General features: G+C 46.9%; 10 protein-coding genes across 10 annotated transcripts; 5 read left to right on the top strand and 5 right to left on the bottom strand.

Moving 5' to 3' along the window:
- Positions 1-142: 142 nt before the first annotated feature.
- On the bottom strand, positions 143-1,444 carry MVD1 (diphosphomevalonate decarboxylase MVD1; the record flags this gene model as incomplete). The annotated part of the gene is made up of 2 exons (XM_002551727.1): positions 143-1,291; positions 1,400-1,444. The coding sequence occupies 2 exons, from the start codon at positions 1,442-1,444 to the stop codon at positions 143-145; spliced, it is 1,194 nt and encodes a 397-aa protein (XP_002551773.1).
- Positions 1,445-2,295: 851 nt separating this feature from the next.
- On the top strand, positions 2,296-2,706 carry AHC2 (Ahc2p; the record flags this gene model as incomplete). The annotated part of the gene is made up of 1 exon (XM_002551726.1): positions 2,296-2,706. The coding sequence occupies one exon, from the start codon at positions 2,296-2,298 to the stop codon at positions 2,704-2,706; it is 411 nt and encodes a 136-aa protein (XP_002551772.1).
- Positions 2,707-2,914: 208 nt separating this feature from the next.
- On the top strand, positions 2,915-3,313 carry TRX3 (Trx3p; the record flags this gene model as incomplete). Its single annotated transcript, XM_002551725.1, has 1 exon — positions 2,915-3,313. The coding sequence occupies one exon, from the start codon at positions 2,915-2,917 to the stop codon at positions 3,311-3,313; it is 399 nt and encodes a 132-aa protein (XP_002551771.1).
- A 183-nt stretch (positions 3,314-3,496) lies between these two features.
- Positions 3,497-4,327, top strand: MRX15 (Mrx15p; the record flags this gene model as incomplete). The annotated part of the gene is made up of 1 exon (XM_002551724.1): positions 3,497-4,327. The coding sequence occupies one exon, from the start codon at positions 3,497-3,499 to the stop codon at positions 4,325-4,327; it is 831 nt and encodes a 276-aa protein (XP_002551770.1).
- Positions 4,328-4,387: 60 nt separating this feature from the next.
- COQ2 (4-hydroxybenzoate octaprenyltransferase) lies at positions 4,388-5,494 on the bottom strand (the record flags this gene model as incomplete). The annotated part of the gene is made up of 1 exon (XM_002551723.1): positions 4,388-5,494. The coding sequence occupies one exon, from the start codon at positions 5,492-5,494 to the stop codon at positions 4,388-4,390; it is 1,107 nt and encodes a 368-aa protein (XP_002551769.1).
- Positions 5,495-5,990: 496 nt separating this feature from the next.
- On the top strand, positions 5,991-7,691 carry ZRG17 (Zn(2+) transporter ZRG17; the record flags this gene model as incomplete). Its single annotated transcript, XM_002551722.1, has 1 exon — positions 5,991-7,691. The coding sequence occupies one exon, from the start codon at positions 5,991-5,993 to the stop codon at positions 7,689-7,691; it is 1,701 nt and encodes a 566-aa protein (XP_002551768.1).
- A 286-nt stretch (positions 7,692-7,977) lies between these two features.
- Positions 7,978-12,081, bottom strand: SRB8 (Srb8p; the record flags this gene model as incomplete). Its single annotated transcript, XM_002551721.1, has 1 exon — positions 7,978-12,081. The coding sequence occupies one exon, from the start codon at positions 12,079-12,081 to the stop codon at positions 7,978-7,980; it is 4,104 nt and encodes a 1,367-aa protein (XP_002551767.1).
- A 195-nt stretch (positions 12,082-12,276) lies between these two features.
- On the bottom strand, positions 12,277-14,163 carry DBP6 (putative ATP-dependent RNA helicase DBP6; the record flags this gene model as incomplete). The annotated part of the gene is made up of 1 exon (XM_002551720.1): positions 12,277-14,163. The coding sequence occupies one exon, from the start codon at positions 14,161-14,163 to the stop codon at positions 12,277-12,279; it is 1,887 nt and encodes a 628-aa protein (XP_002551766.1).
- Positions 14,164-14,329: 166 nt separating this feature from the next.
- On the top strand, positions 14,330-14,605 carry RSM19 (mitochondrial 37S ribosomal protein uS19m; the record flags this gene model as incomplete). Its single annotated transcript, XM_002551719.1, has 1 exon — positions 14,330-14,605. One exon carries the CDS (start codon positions 14,330-14,332, stop codon positions 14,603-14,605), a length of 276 nt encoding a protein of 91 aa, XP_002551765.1.
- A 271-nt stretch (positions 14,606-14,876) lies between these two features.
- PTC6 (type 2C protein phosphatase PTC6) lies at positions 14,877-16,319 on the bottom strand (the record flags this gene model as incomplete). The annotated part of the gene is made up of 1 exon (XM_002551718.1): positions 14,877-16,319. The coding sequence occupies one exon, from the start codon at positions 16,317-16,319 to the stop codon at positions 14,877-14,879; it is 1,443 nt and encodes a 480-aa protein (XP_002551764.1).
- Positions 16,320-17,254: the final 935 nt, after the last annotated feature.

Genomic DNA, 17,254 nt, shown 5'->3' with positions numbered 1-17,254 from the left:
ATGAAAAACATATCTAGCCTCTAAATGAGGCCTCAGCTTGCTAGTCGCGACAAAGCATGCGATCTTGGAATATTGAACTATAATAGATACAAGAGGCTTGCGGTTATTATTGGCGCGATTTGGTCGTGAAGGCTTGGCACTTTTAGTTAGGATAGCCCGTAGATTTGTTGATGAGGCATTCAGTGGTGTCCTGGGGCCCTGGACCAACTTGAGTAAGGATGACACGGGAGACACCCTTGTAAAGTTCTTCGTCAAACTCAAAGGCCACCTCTGGGGCGACGCGAGTCTTGAAGACTTCACTGAATTTCTCGAGGTCGTTTTGAGAGAACTTGGTGTCCCAGCCAGAGTTCTTTTGGAACACATGATGCACAAAGGCCATGAGTTTGGCTTCGTTCTCTTGGAGGTAGTACAAAACAGCGTTGGGACCAGCGTCGAAAGTGTAAGCCACGATGGTCTCGTCGTAGAAGGCATTGATCTGGTGACAGAGCTTCACGATCTTGCGGGAGGTATCGTTCATGTAGAAAATTGGAGGGAATGAGTCCAAACAAGTAGCGTGGAAAGAGTTAGAGTCACGCATAGTGAGCTCGGCAAACCGGGTGAAGTCGCGGTCCTGGATGGCCTGCTTCATCTCCTCGAATCTCTTGGGAACCACGTTGCGTATACGCTCCTGGAATAAGTCGGAAGTAGCCACGGTATGCTGCATGCCGCTAGTAGATGGAGTGTCCTTTCTGTCGGCGCTAACAACAAGAATAGCAGCCTTCATCTCGGGCCAGTGGGACTGAGGAGCGACTTCCACAGCCTTAGAGTCGGAGCCGTCAGGCTCGGATCCCATTTCCCAGGCAACGTAGCCACCGAACAAAGACCGGCAGGCGGAACCAGATCCTTTTCTAGCAATTTTGGAGATCTCGGAGTGGGAGTCAGGTAGTTGGTAGAGCTTGGCAATAGCCATAACGAGGGCGGCAAACCCCGCTGCAGATGAAGCTAGCCCCGCGGCTGTGGGGAAGTTGTTTTCCGACACGATGTGCAGTTTCCACTGCGACATGCGAGGCAGGCTGGAATCCTGAGCCTCAATGCGCGAACGCAAGTTACGCAAGTCCTGAAGGCAGTGCTGCGTACGCTCACCCTGCAGGGACTCGGGCTGTCCGTTGAGCCATAGCTGGTCCTCCGTGAAGGACTCGCTTGTGGCGACAGACGTTAGCGTCCGCAGGTCTTCTTGCGCAAGCGTCACAGAGATGGAAGAGTTTGTGGGCAAGTTAAGGGTCTTGTCCCGCTTTCCCCAGTATTTGAGGGTCTGCACAGAGCTGTCCTGTTAGTAGAGAAGCTAGGGTGGGGTAGGGGAGAGCGGCGGTAACCGCGAACCATTGTCGGCGCGCAGCGCCGTCCCAGGGATAAAACATACCGCGATGTTGACAGGCGCAGTCGTGGAGGCCGTGTAGATAGACATTGGGCGGAGATGCTGGGCAGGCAAGAGCTGGTCCTGCTGGATGGGAGCCCATCAGTCTTCTTCAAGTCAAAATTTTCCCGGTAGTAAACGAGAACCGAAAAAGGGCGAGCACGTGACGAACCGTTGGGCCAAGTGACAGCACTAAGGGTCCGCACTGCAGGGTATTAAACTCGGGCCCTGGAGCTGATCGCGAAGAAAGCAGACAGGACAAGCGAAGAAGATTACATCGCAGTTTGGTAGGTACCCCATAGCTCCGCTGGCGAGACACCCACGTCTGTCACTTTGTACCAAACTGACGCTTGACTATGGATAGAAGGGCAAAGAACGACTGATTTTGGCACACGCGGGAGCGCAGAGACTACGTTACCCAGCCCGTTACGGAGGACAAGGCGCTATCACAACCACTCTGAAGCACACGACGGCCGAATTCGAAGAATGACAAGGTCATCTGATCAACACGTGGCAAGGATTCCTCAAATATCACGTGATGCTTACATATTATCACTATATAAGTACATGGTCACGTGCGTGAGGCGTGAAAGTCTCGTCTCACGTGATATATACCTCAGTATTTCGCCCATTTCGCTCCGCCACGCTTAGCCTCCTCGCGGTCCCGCGCCTCAACGTCGGCGTTGCGAGGGTCCGGCGCCAGAGTGCTCGTGGCGAATTTTGCGGCCCGAAAACTCGCCGCTCTTTATCTCTTTCTCCCATCTTTGCTTGCCCCGGAGCTCAGCTAATTTTTCTAGTAGTATTCGCCATCTGCGAAAAAAGTTGGCTCCAGCAAAGAACCTCGCGAAGGTCTTGCCACTGCCGAAGCGAAAACAACAACGACGCGCCGTTTAGCCTCCCGAATGCCATCGGACCCTCCCGCACCCGCGGCCTACGAACTAGTGCGCCAGTTTCAGGAGCAGGCGCTCTCGGAGAACGCAGACTACGCGCTCCTGCAACATTCTAGGGCGCATCTCCACAACAAACTGATGCAAAAGAAGTTCTTCCTCAAACAGCTGCGACTGCTGTATACACAACTGGACAAGACACACAACTACCAGGAGCTTGTCGACGCGCTTGTGGGACACCGCGCCCTGCTACGCGAGATCTTCGCGATGGAGCGGGGAGCGCGGCGCGGGCGGCGCGCGCACGCGCCGCCCGCGATCGCGTGGCAGAAGTACGGTGTGGACGTCGAGCAGTACCTGCTGGCCCAGGATGACGCGGCAAGCCGCGCGCTCGTGCACGAGAGCGGCTGGGTGTTCCACGACGTGTAGCGTGGCGAACCACGTGATAGCACGTGTGCGAATCTTTGCTCACGTGACCGGGATCACATTCCGGACCGGGTAACTGCCCGCCCCTCCGGCGCCGTTGGCTCCAGCGGACTGGCATGCTCGCGGTGTTCTTTCTCGCACGCACACCGCGAGAAAAGAGGGCATCGCGGAGAGATTGGCCAGTGCAACGACAAGCAGTTCTTCCTCTCCGATGTTCAAGACTTCCGTATTCCGCTGCTCGCAAGCTCTGCCTCGCAATGGCACACTCCTGCGCCCAATCGCGCGCACACAGTCCACAGTCGCGCAGCTGCAGACATTACAGCAGTTCCAGCAGGCAGTCGCGCGCAAGAACCTCAGCGTGATCGACTTCTACGCGACCTGGTGCGCGCCCTGCAGGGCTGTGGCGCCGCACTTCGACAAGCTCAGTGAGAAGCACACTGACGTGGCGTTCTACCGCGTGGACGTGGACAGCGCTCCCGACATCGCGGGCTTCTGCGGCGTCAGCGCCATGCCAACGTTTTTGTTTGCTCGCGAGAGCAAGACCGTGGGCAAGGTGGTGGGCGCGAACCTGCGGGCGCTCAGCGAAGAGATCGAGAGCCTTCAGAAGTAGAGCCAGCGCTGAGCAGAGCCGGCACGTCGCCGGCCTGCTGTGCATACCATGATGTGTATGGTGTATATATTTCAAGTATCAATTTTCAAGATGAGCTCATGAAAACTCGAGATCAACGAAAAGCGCTTCTACCGGACACACATTACAGTTGCCGCCGCCGCCGCCGCTGTTGGAAAACCTTTGATGTTTCGACCCGCTGCTCTTCGTTTCGTCCCTCGCACGACGTGGCGCGGTGCCGCGCACTCGACCGCCGGACTCCCCTTCTCCTCCAAGCTTGCTGCACTCATCGCCAAAACATCGCCCGAGCAGATCTATACTTATAGCGTACCGCGCCTTGTGAAATTCGGTTCCTGGACGCTGTCTGGCGTTTTCCTCGTGTACGGCGTCTCTTTTGCGGACTGGTCGCTAACCAGCTCGCTCGAGCTCTACGGTGAAGAAGTTCAGCAGCCCCCAAGCTCTTGGTGGAAACACCCGAAGCTGCTGCTCGCGGCTCGTGTCGCAGGCTCTGCGCTGCTCACACTTATCCCGCTCACGCTGTCATGCGTCGCAATCTATGCACCCTCGCGCATAGTCACAGCCGTCAGCTATGTGCCCCACGGTGCATGCAAGCTCACACGCGGTGCGTTGCTCACGGGAAAACCCGTTTCCCGAGTAGCCGACCTCAGCCACGTTGCGCGTAACCAAAAGGCTAAGGTGTACACCGGCGTTGGTCCGCAAGGGACGGATGACCGCGCGTCCTTTGCATTTCTCCTCACGGACTCTCACCGGCCCGCGTGGGACAGGTTTTACATAGTCAATCGCTCGGGCCGATTCTGGGCCCAGGATGGACGGATCTTTGATGCGCTGTTCGGCGGCGAGTCTGCTAGAAGTCTCGAGTGTCCAAGTGCCACGCAAACCACCGGCCCTCCGCCTGCGACCTCGCCAGTTCAGCGCATGATCGAAGTTGAGCAGACACGCTCCAAGATCCACGACCACGCAAGCCGCGTCAAGAGTATCGTTATGAAGCCTAAATAGAGCTCGGCATCTAAGTTGAAAACACTCAAACTTGTACATATCTATACATACACGCATCTATCATAGGAAACCGAGTATTCTCAAAAAATAGTCCAGCAGCAGTGCGGCGCTGAAGTACAGTCCACTGCGGATGTTACTTGTAAAGTGCTTCCAGCAGTCCGCTGGGTTGTCCAAGTCCACATTACGCACCATCGAAAACACGCGGTAGCCGAAGATTGCCAAACCTCCCAAAAACCCCGGACCCAATAACAGCCCGCTGTTCAGGCCCGCGAGTCCTAAGAGCCCCATCTGCGCGACAGACATGGCTGTGCAGATCTTCCGCGTCTTGGGTCCCCACGCAAGCGCTGTAGACTTGATCCCAGCCTTGACGTCGAAACTTTTGTCCTGGTGCGCATAAATAGTGTCGTAGGTCATACACCACAGGAAGCTGCTGGTGTACAGAGGGATCATCGTGGGCCAGTCCATCACGCCCATCGCCGGAAACCCGAGAAGTGCGCCCCAGGTGAAACACGCGCTCAGTGCAGCTTGCGGGTAGTAAGTGAACCTCTTGAACAGCGGATACGTGAAGACCAAAGGAAGTGAAGCCAGCCCCAACCACCAGCACTCTGCGGGCAATTGCGTCAGGATGCCCATTCCTCCAGCGGTTTGTGCACCTAAGAATGCAACAGCTTGCTTAGGACTTACTCGCCCGGACGCAATAGGCCGCTCTACGGACCGGATTACCTTATCGTCCAAGTTACGGTCCAAGAGGTCGTTGATGGTGCAGCCCGCGCCTCTCATAACTAATGAACCAACTCCAAATAGCGATAGCATCCACATGGCCGACGAAATTGGCGCCATTGTTTCCATGGCGGCCATGCTGATCGCCCATGTGCATGGAATATACAGAAGCCATGTACCAACCGGTTTTTCAAGCCGCATAAGCTCTGCGTAAGGAATCCATTTTGCTGGTAGTTTTGAGACGTATGGCTCCAAACCTCTAAGACGGGTCTCGCGTGCCTTCTCCAGCTCTTCTGGCGTGAACACTGGTTTTCTCACCTCCTTTCTCAGCTGCGAGCTGTATCTAACAAAGAAAACACCATTTCTGCCCGCACTTTTAGCTTGTGCTATCAATTGAGTTCTCCATCCCCTGTAGACACCAAGTGTCACTCCTCTTGCAGTGATCATTGTCCGTATGTTGCGTGTTGTCGCTCGAGGCCTGATTGTTATTAATATATCGCGAAGTTCTTAGATACTTGATCTTCTACATCTAACCGCTCAAATTAAAAACAATCAGAATAAAGACAAAACAGTTCTTAATATGGTATCGGTACAAGGCTGTTGAGATTTCCACCTTTGAACAACTCTCGATCGCATATTATGCCGCCCTGCGGAGGCTTCCCGGGCATTCAATTCAGTTTCCGCCGGAACATGAATTTCCAAAACATTGAAAAGCCCAGTAGAAGCCGCGGAAACTATATGGTAGGTGGAGAATGCCAGACAACCATACTAGACATGTCTCCAGGCTACCTAATCCTGTTTAGGCGGGTGTAACCAGACTCTTATTCGATCGATCACTATACACGCTTGATACTAACGGTTAACCCACTGGTAACCTCTGGGTTATCATTCTTGGAGAGAACACCTCAGTGAGACAGATCACCGTGTGCAAGAGTAAGGCGTTATGGGCTCGCCTAATTTAAGCACCAAGGAAGACTTCGGCTCGAGCTTCTCATTCGGCGGCCTCCCCTCGACACCGCAGCATATGAATTGTATTGTGGAAGAAGATCATGCGAAGGACGGATTGGCAGAAGAAATGGAGCGCGAGCCCTCGAAAACGCCACAACGGCCCCTCTCGTTCTACTCGAATGCGGACGGTAACAATTCTAGCAACAGCCTGATTATGAACCCCGCCTTTAGCTTCGGGGCGAGTGCAACGCAGGAAAACAAAAGGCACTCCATGAAATACGTCCCCACTCCGAAGCTCCCGCCTTCTTCTTCATCGCGCACAAAGTCTCCAGCTAGGGGTAATAGGTCTCCGTCTCCAGACCGGGGCAAACGCAGGGGCTCATTGGTGCTCGACAAACCTTTCAATTTTTCGTCCTCCACACTCCAGCCTCCCGCTTCCGCGGGGTCTGCAACGCGGGCTTCTTTCCGTAAAGGTCACAGGTACAAGCACTCCTCTGTGTCCATGAACTTTTTCCAAGAGCCCGAAGTTCAGGTCCCTTTGAACATTGCCAAGGCCATGCCTATTCCGGATTTCGCAGACCTAAAGAGCAACATTCCGTGGCCCCATGGCTACGCGCAACTGGCAATTGCAGCTCTCCAAATCATTGCATGCCTTGTAACGTTTCGTCTAGGCCATGTGAAATCCTGGAACAACTTCATAACATTATCACATTTTGTTCTTTACGATGTTATAGGCTCGCTTGCCATTATCTTGGTGGAGAACCTTTCCCAGTTCCAGGTGTGGAACACCGGGACGATAACATTCCCATTTGGCCTCAATCGTATGGATGTTTTACTGAGTTTTGCACTGGCCATCTCCCTTTGCTTTATGGGGCTCGATCTCTTCTTCCACATATTGGAGGAAACCATTGTGCTTTTTGTTGAATCGACTAATGATAGCAACCAGCACAATGATATCGCCCCTAAAATCCCACACTCGCATCACTCCTCTGCGTTTCTGCATACCGCGAGTGAGACGCAAATTTGGTATTGGACATTGTTACCGAATCTTGCGCTCTCTTTGCTGAGTCTTTTCAAAACATATCACTCTAACGCGCACACAAAATTCAAAACAAAGAACCCTGTAATCACCTGCACTTACATTCTTTACCTTTCCCTCTACCCACTGATACAGAAAGTGGTAAGCTCCTCTGATTACATTGCTACGAGTCTCCTGTCTATTTTCATTATGTCTTATGGCTGGACCATTGCAAAATGGACCTCGACAATTCTACTTATGGGATTCTCAACGGCATCCTTGAATGGACTAATACTGGATGATGATCCGTCTCTTTCAGACGATCGCCCAACAAAGGCTCTGTTAGTTAGGTCTAAAAGTACTTTGCCCATCGCTGTTGCAAACAATAACAGCAGTAAACCAAACAAGAACAATTCCAAGATATGCGACTCAACACACGTTAAGAGTAAGATTATGGAATCCGTACAGGAGTTACCCCTGTTCCGTGCAAACTGCAAGCTTGCTAATGAGGATCTCGTCATTGTTAAAGTCAATTTTGACCAGTATATTGTGCTAATAAGATTGCGCATGGCTGGCGGCTCGAATGATGATGAACTTAATCTGCGGCTCGCAATCGACAAATGCATAAGAAAAATTCTTAAAACGGTGGACACTACTATTGATATTGATAGACTCTAATATATAGTTTTTACTTTGGCGACTGGTACGTAGTTTTCCTACAGTCACACCCCATCCCAACAAATGCTTATTATCGAAAGCCAGGAAACTGACATGTGCAAGAGTATCAACTTGCGTTTGAAGTAGTTATTTGAGAGCTGTACCACTAGATACCCACGGAACTGTCCACACAACTTTAAATCCTAACACGGCAAGAAGGCAAAACGCCATTCCAAAGCCAACTTTAAGATCTTCTAATCCTACTGAAGAATTATTGTTTAAATGCTATTGTATGAACCTGTTCTTATTAAGTCGGGTTCTTCCTATAGTAAGATGCGTTGAACAAACACAAATTCAAGGGCGTATTATTGAATTCAGGGCCCTCTTCTTGGAAGTTGTCAAGAAGATGAAATGGACGAAGGCTTAATTTTTCTTCAAAGGTATTTGAGGACTTGTTGTAAAGAAAAAATACTGGCTTCCTCGGCTCATCGCTAGGATTTCTGTCTTTGATTCCAGGTTCAACCTTGTTTGCCTCGCCGGATGGAATATCACCAGGCATAAATGAAGAAATTTTGAAAGGAGGAAGATCAAGAAGCTCTTTGGGAACCTTTAGGTTTTTCTTTATAGACAACTGATGGTTCCTGCCAGTTGAGGAATAAATCACGAATGATTTCATGGAGGCTAGGACATCATATAGTAAAAGCTTAAGCTTCAAGCTAAAGTCTATTTTGTGAAAAAGCTGACATAACATCCTCAAGAATTCACTGTAGCCTTCGAAAGCTGGTTGAGGCTTTTCTAATCCCTCCTTTAAAATAAACTTCTGATGAACAATTAAAATTTTCAAAAATGCGTCTAGTCTGTACTCAAGCTTAGCGAGGTCTGTAGGATCTTTGGATATGAATTCATGGCAGCATTCTTTCATTAACCTGAATGACTCTTCACCCATTGGTATGCTGCTAGTGGAAACCTTATTCAGCCTTCTGGAGATATTCACAATAGTTTCAATGATCACATAATAGTAGGACACCTCGGGGTCCTTGATAGACTTTCTTTGAAAGAAGTCAACCTCTAATGTCTGAAGTGTTTTTTCAAGAACCTCAACGTTGGAAATTTTGTCGAACAACTTGGAAGCAGCGACATCACAACCTGTAAGCTCAATAATGTCAAGAGCAAAATGCGGTTTGGCAGGACTTAAGCAGTTCATACTTTGAAGATAAAGACTGGTTAAAATTTGAAAGATCCAAAGATTTGTAAAGTTGAGTCTCGAAAATAAATCAAGAACGTCTGTCTCCTCTTCAGTAACTTCACCGTCATCTTCAAATAAATCATGACGGGCTGACTCTGGGAGAGGCTCGAAATTACCCCATTCTGAATTGTTGACGCCGAGGTTAAGCAAGTCAGTGATAAAAGAGAAAGTGTCTTTGCCTCCTTTAACTTGAACCTTGTTGACAATATTTGATATTTGCTCTTGTCCGTTCTTGGTAGTACTAAACTCTCCAATTACGTTAAGCAGTTTTTGATAACTTCCTGGAAGATCTTCACATAGTGCATTCATTACCAGACGCAGGTTTTGTTTTGTGAATGTTTTCTTTTGTAGTTCGAAAGCCATGCCGCAGTCACAATACCTTGTGTCTAATAAGTTAACCACCGCTGGCCCTCCAAGAACTTTCTTGATCAGGCTAAGAGATAACACCTTAAGAGAAATGAGACGAGCTAGTTCTTCGTCGCTAGCGCTTCTTCTTTTCAGAAAAATCGACATGAACTTATTGTACTCTGTCAAGTTTATGATCATCAACACCCTCATATTTTTTCTAGCATTTCTTAGGCTTTCTTCCTCACCGGAAGTCAGCAGGCATTTCAGATTTGGTTGAAAAACGCTAGGAAAATTCTGGGATTCTTTTTTAACACTCTGGATGCTATCATTATCGGCTTTCAAGGGAGATGTGCCGTCGTTTCGACTATGGGGCTTTGCTAAACGCTCGATTTGAGCTTTTTCAGACTCGTAGGCTTCTATTAGTTTCGTCTGAAGATCCGTGTCTATCTCGAGGGCTAGAGGAAACCTTTTCATGAAAAAGAGCCAAAAGTCATTGAAGAGCAGAAGGTTTTGAGAAGCAGTGTTTTGGGGAGCTAATTTCAAAGAATGAAGATGCAGTATGGTTTTCATCAATAAAGTGTGGTCATTGATTAGCAAAGGGAACAGTTTGTCATAATACATTAGAATATCAACAAGGCATTCCAAAGCTTCGAGGTCGTTTAACAACTGGTGATAAACAATGAACTCCACCCACTTGTAGAATTGATGATAAACTTTAAGGTTAACGCAAAATACCTTGAGTTTCTCGATTACATCCAATTTCCTCACCGTCCTTAAAGAGCCATCAATAGGAGAACATATGACATTCAAGTACCACTCTGAAGCCATCAATTTAATACTATAAGGGACTTCTTTAACAAACTCGTAATTTCCGCTGGAAAGTGACTCTTTCGCACCCTCAAGCATTTCCATCAACCTATCATAATTGTAATTGTCATAGAATTCAGGGTTCGACTCATGAACATTTCTTAATACCATGTTATATTGAATTTTCATAAGCGGGGATATTTTTAGGTTAATCAAAAGGTTGCAGTGGAAAAGCTTGTCGGAAGAATGCGTCAAATAAAGCACTCCTGAACTAATCAATTTTCTAATGTAAGTAGGAACTTTCACGATTCCATACCCAATGAAAACATTGAGAAGCTGATGTAGCCTTGTTAAAGATACCATAAACTTCAGATCTTCAGACTTGGTCTTAGCGAACACAAATACAAGAGCCCAGATTTTGTCTTCCAAGCTATATTCAAGGTTGCCATTTCGAGAATTGAGCTTGAGCAGCAGAAGCTTAGCAACTAGTTGTGATGCTTCGTAGTGGTGACTCCGAGAAGGATGAACTGCCCATAACATCATTTGAATTATTTGCTCAACCCGTCGCAGCTTCTGGTCTGCAAACGTTGCCCAATCGTCGCCGGGACAATTTTCATCCAAGGCCTTGGTCAACTTGTAATCGATCCTTTTCAACTTTAGCACTGTGTCCGGTACAAAAATATTTTCAAGGTTATTTGGCGTTTCATTGCCCGATCCAAGACTTTCAGTATCTGCGTCATGTAAGATGGTGTTGAATTTAAGCGAATCGTTTCTGTAAACAATTAACTCAAGCTTCTTTGAAGCTTCTGAGCTACTTCCATCGTCCTCCCGAATCTTATCGACCTGCAATATTTCGTAAAGGCATTTTTTGTAGATGTCCCAGTTGTTATTTGGAAAGACAAAAGCTTCCATAGATTGTCCTTGGAAGATCTTTTCGATCAACCCTTTGAGTTTTGCCAAAATTGTCTTGTTGACTTTATTATTCTTTTTAACATCGTTAATCAGATATTGTTCGTCATTAATCATAGATCGACTGCTTGTGACCATGTAGTACTTGTACAAGAGAGCCTCTGTCATCTTGTTTACCAGAAATAGCTGCTGAGGATCTTCAGAATGCCTGCAAGCTTCAAAAATACCTCCCCAAAAGACTGTTAAAATATGAAGTGCCATAGGAAGATATTCAAAATTTTCGATCTTCGCTATGAAGTCAACAAGCCAATGATGAAAAAAGTTGGAATCCATTAAGTTCAGAGAATAACAGTTCCCAAGCAAGCTTAAGTAGTACTTTATCTTTTGCCGCCAGTTGCTCAGTTTCACGGGCTCATTGTAGTACTGAGTCATTTCAAACACTAGTCGCTCAAGGAGATGTACCATAGTCTCAGACCACTCTTTCAACAACTTGTCAATTCCGTCTTCAATTTGCGTTGCTCCCTGTTTGTTTGCCAGCGTTTTCCATTCCAGTGAGAAGCAACACTTAATGAGCCAGATTGCTCGAGGAATTGGAATTTGTTTCAGGTAGCACTGCTCTAATAGTTGTCGGCGCTTTAATCCGTGTGGAATTGTCTTTGAAGTTTCTGAGAGAGATGACTGAGGCGAACTCATTTCCTGGAGCCACAATTCTCTTCTGTGATCAGTAAGAGTAACACGCTTTGGTAGCGAAAAGCCTGGGCCTGAGAGATCGCTTGGCATGCCGCTTTTCTTGGCCGAGCTTGTAGAGTTCGCCGTAATTCTGTTAATCTTCTCCTCTCTTATACGCACGACATCTGATAGCTGATCTGCAAGGAGCCCCGAAACAGCCGGCAAAGATTCTTGAAGTGAGGACCTCGATGATATGCTTTCAAAGTTGACTTTAGCACTGTTGTAGTACCCCTTTGATACAAAATTGAGGAAGATTTTATCATCTAATGGAGTGTGAGACCATGGATCAAAGTCTGGATAAATTTTTTTGGTGTTTCCAGATGTTAGAGAGTGCAAGCCTTCCGGGGGCGTGAGAAGATATTTACTCGGCATCTTGTGAATTCCTTGGAAACATTAGCTAGTCTTTGTGTTGCCTCAAAGAGATTGATATTTCAGTTTGTACTTAATTTGATATAAACAATCCTTTCGCTAGTAATTTAACAAATGATTTTTTCAAATGAGCATCATAAAAAAAAATATTCGGCAGATAAGTCAAGAGTGACGTCTATTGAGATCCAGGTTAACCGTTTATTTACTAGTTACATTATTTTTTAGCTGTTCCAAAGAATCCTTGTAATTCTCTTCGGCGTCTTTCGTAATTTCTAAAATGTTCTCAAGTGCCTGTTCTTCTTCGTAGGGCTTAGGGCGACAACCATCCAGATCTCTGCTCAGATCGCTATCTATGTTATCCGACCAAAAGGTTTGTTCACCCTTTCCAACCAACAAGTTGAAGGCTTCACCACTGGCTTGTGCTCTAGCAGTTCTTCCACACCTGTGAACATACTGTTGTGAAGAAATGGGCAGATCATAATTGATAACATGAGAAACATTATTGATGTCAATACCACGGGACATAAGATCTGTAGCGACCAATATTTTTGTCACTTTTTCTGGACTTGAGGAAGCAAACTGTTTTATGAGTTTGCTGTTGAGCCCTTTGGTGTTGTTGGAATTTATGGATGCTATTTGAGTGCGGAACTCGATCGGTAGGACTTTGTTGTTAACCAAGATCTCCAGCAGGGTTGCAAGTCTAATGGATGCTTCGTTGCTTCTCACAAAAACAAGTATTCTGGGATCTGTGGGGGACAGCGCGGCTATCAATTGGAGGGCGAAAAGCGGCTTAGCAAAACTTTTAGCGGTCGGTATCTTGATGTTGAATTCTTGTAGTTGCTTTGGTAGATGGTAGAGCTTGACAGAGTCCATCATGAACAAGGATGGCCTGTTCAGTTGCAGACCATGAAGCTTCTCTGTGTTAGTTGTTAAAGTGGCACTGAAAACCATTTTAATGACGCTCACGGGGTGCATTTCTTCTTTATCGGTTTTGAGTCTCTCCATTATTACAGAGCACCAATTTTGAAAAGACTGATTCAAAAGGCGGTCGGCTTCATCCAGGATTAAGAACTTTAAGTTCTTCAAGCTGAAAGTGTTAAGCTGAAGATGATCTACCAGACGGCCAGGAGTAATGACTAAAATATCTGGCTCCTGGGCTTGGAACTTGCGATGCTCTTCCCTGAGAGAATTTTCAAGTTTGGAAATACCTGTGATAAGGCTAGTGCCTTGCGATAGCTTCACCAATGTTTCAAAAACTTGATGTATTAAAATTTTTGTGGGCACAACTATCAGACACCGCAGTCTATTCACTGTGCGCTTCGATAGGCACTGTACTACTGGAATGGAGTATGCCAAAGTTTTACCCGAACCCGTTGAAGCGTTGACCAAAATGTCACCAACCCGGCGCGGAAAGCTTTTCTTGTTCACGCTTTGCGCAAAGTTCATCTTTGGCACAACTGTGTCCAAAATCACAGTTTGAACTGGGAAAGCATTCTCCGAAAACTTTGAAGTCACATTGGAAATGAGCTTGTCATTCAAAATATCCTTGTAGGCGGAGAATGGCTTAACCATTGAACTGTCGTATTGTACCCTTGCAGTGTGGAGCCAAGCGGCTGACTTGCCTTTCAAATTTACAACTTCAGTGGTGAGATGAGTGTTTCTGACAATTTCAGGCTGAGGAATTGGCACTAGCTCATGCTGCTCGGTATCCGAGTTATCGTTTTCATCCTCAGTGTTGACTAGATCATAGGGCGCCAGTTTATCTTGTATCTGGAGAGTTTTCTGAAATCTCGAGTACACGCCTGAGTATTTACTGCTTGTTACTTCATCATTGGTGGCCAAGTCCATCTCAACGTCACTCTTGTGGTCTTCCTCATCTGAAGGGTTTTCCTCTGGTATATGATTCTCCCTCACGTTCTCATTCTCATCAACCTCATCCTTCTCTTCGTCCTCATCTTCTTCACTGTCCTCTTCGCTCTCAGCTCGTCTCTTCTGAGGAACAACTGGTTTCGATGCGCGAACCTTTTCCTCCTGATCTACTGCAACAGACTGCACTGCAGTGGGGTCAAACCTAGCAGCGAACATTGTTCCGGCTTATTGATCTTTCTTTAAAGTGCCCAGCTCATCGCAGACCTAGACTAATCTTTAAGCATTGAAAAAAGTTTTTCGAAAACCAACTTCAACACTGCACGGAAGCGAAAGGGCGCACTGGTAGTAGTTAGAAAGTTACAAGCGCTTTCTCGTTAATACCATGCAATTCACACTCTCTCTACTGTCGAGGTCGGTATGGAAAGGACCTAATATTGTTCCGCTCCCTGTGAAAGAAGCGCTCGCCAAGGGCGCGCCAATAAGAACCAACGCAAGATCAGCGACGATCCTACCTCAGTTTGTGGGATTGAAGTTCCAGGTGCACAATGGCAAAGAATACGTTGCCTTTGAGGTATCGGAGGACATGGTTGGCAGCAAGCTTGGTGAATTCGCTCCAACCAGGAAGAGGTTCAGCTACACTCATACAAAGAACAAGTGATTCAGTTACACAGCATTCAGTCAATATGCTAGAAAGACTAATAAGCTGGGGTAAAGAGATGACACCGCTTGGCTGATTCCCTAGTGTAAGGGCACAAAGCTATTCCTGGCTTTCTGCATGAGAGTAAGCAAAGAACTCTCAGCTTGTAAATAGAAACTCAATTTAATGTTAGAGATCGTCATAAGTCGTAAGATGTAAAGGCCAAAAATCCAGTTTTTATCATGCTTTTATTCTTGAGGCGTGCCTCTGTATCGTTTGGAACTGTGTATAATTACACATTGGATCTTTCACTTCCTGAAGACCCGCTCATAAGCTTTTCTTCGCGTATCGCACCTGTGCGATCGACGGTGGGCCAGTTTCCCCAATTGGGCAGCCTTAACACAAGGCACGTCGCATTATCGGAATGTTTCCCGCCAATTGCTGCTATAAATCTTATTACTTCCTCACTCACATATTGAGGTGAAGCAACCTTCAGGCCACGCATATTCACGGTGGAAGTAATAAGGTCAACAAGCTCTTGGTCGCTCATAAGGTCAGAAACCCCGTCCGTAATCAGACACACGAAACACTCATCGCCACCAAACTGTAGTTTGCTTCTCTCGGAATGAGGCAAATACTGCGTGTTGCCAATTAAGTAGGAGTAAATATCAGGCTCGCACGAAAGACCTTCTTGTTTACCCACAAAGTCTCCAAACGATCTAGTATTGGCAAAATTATTCAAGAATCTTGTCTCACCAAATGAATCAGTTTGAAAGCTGGTCCTCAGTCGCCTTGATTCACGCGATGAAGAGGGGTGGTGCATTTTTGTCAAACTGTGCGCAATTCCATTTTTGTCACACAGTACAATTTTAGTGTCACCAACTTGTGTGACAACAAGCTTAAGAAGACCTTCTGAGTTTATGAAAAAGGTGTCTCCTATTGAATTCGGTTCGTCGTAAGGTGTCAAGAAGATACTAGAAGCTGTTGAACCGCCTGTGATAACGTTCTCGTCTCGTTGAGCTCCTTCTGTACTTGCAGGCGCGCAGCACCGTTTCAAATCAAACCGCATGTAGGACAGGAAAATTCTCAATCGCTCGTTCTCAGTCAAAAGGCTTGTTTTGTCTATAATGTTGCCCCACTGGTCGAAAATCATCCGAGATCCTGATTTATCATCAAACAGGACTTGTTCCTGCTTAGTGTTGCAAGTTGCAATGAACTTTTTGAAATACTGCTCCTTTCGGTCGTAAATCTTGCCCCAGTATTTGCCACCTATCACATCATTATACTGTTTTAGTAGTTCAAAGAATGCCTCGCGGGAAGGAAAAGTAGCCGCAAGTTCGTTGTGGAGTTCGCTAGCAAGAAGCTTCGAAATTTGGTCCCCGCCATGCCCATCAAACACAGACAGGTTTAAAATCGATTTGTTCAGTGGTAACTTCGTCGCCCAGTGCACTTCCTTATCCTTTATTCCTTTATTCCAGAGGCAGTTCATCTCGCTGCCAACTGTTGGCATCTTAAGCATATTGATTGAGTAGCTGTCTTCGTTAGTTAGGCGGTTTATCCTGCTACTGCAGTGCCCTATGAAGCCAGGGAACTTTCTGAGGTTCACCCGGAGCATTGGCGAACTTGATTCTCGAGTTGCCATAGTACTCGCCACAGACCCTGCATGGTGCATCCCTGATGACTTCAATACCAAGTTTGAAGGCTTCAGGAGCACAAATGGTTGAGATTTACCCATTGCGTGTGCTTATAATCGTTGTTGGAAATGATGTCGCTTAAAGCGATGGGCCGCTATTTAGGTACCCTATATTTTGGATATTAACAGATATCTCTTTGATCTAGACAAATAAACATGAACGGGGAGAACGGAAGCAGCAAGATCTGACATAAGAGTACGGCGGTTTGAGATATGTTTGAGCTCTCATCGTGTTCTTTGAATAGACTTTTTGATAATTTCAGGGATTCCTTATGAAAGTTGAAGCCATTAGGGACACAACGCGCCAGCACTGTGTTGGTCATCTCCCAAAGTGAGGCAAAAGCATTTGGTAACCAGAATTCCATTCCATAACCACGGGAGCGGGTCTCTGAGGCGATATTGGAGTCATCCCTTTTGGTTTGTTGAGCCTGGCAACAGCATGCCAAAGGCAGCGAACCTTGACAAACTTTCGACGCTTCTTTCGCAGTTTAGAGACTTTTAAGTGTCACTCTCGGATGTTAATGGTCTCCTATTGAGTCATGGAGAACCAAGTTCAGCCAGCAGCCTGAACGTGAAACTCCGGAATTCTCAAACCTTGAATGACACGGCAGCACAGCGCACTCGTTAGCGATGTTTGGAATACTTAGCTGCAGGAAACTGGTTTCTTAACCAAATTAACAAGAACATTTGCGACTTGCATCACACGGTCTTACCGAAAGCGGCAAGAAGGCCTAATAATCATAAAGTGGGATCCACGCAAATTCGCTCTCTGGCGAAACTATTGCCGGATCCTGGCAATTGAGTTTTTACGTGTCAGCTCGCGCTACAGCAGGGACAGAAACGGGTCAAATGCCGAAAGAACAAACGAAAAACCAGGCGAATGGCCAAAACTACGGAATTGGAACTTTTTGCACCACAAAGGAAACGGGCGCTTACACGGTGATATTTGGGTTGACCCACTCATTGTCTGTGTGCTG

Source organism: Lachancea thermotolerans, assembly GCF_000142805.1.
Source record: "Lachancea thermotolerans CBS 6340 chromosome A complete sequence".
In the NCBI taxonomy this organism is placed as follows: domain Eukaryota; kingdom Fungi; phylum Ascomycota; class Saccharomycetes; order Saccharomycetales; family Saccharomycetaceae; genus Lachancea; species Lachancea thermotolerans.
The sequence above is the reverse complement of the archived record's forward strand: the minus strand, read 5'-3'. Positions and strand labels throughout refer to the sequence as shown.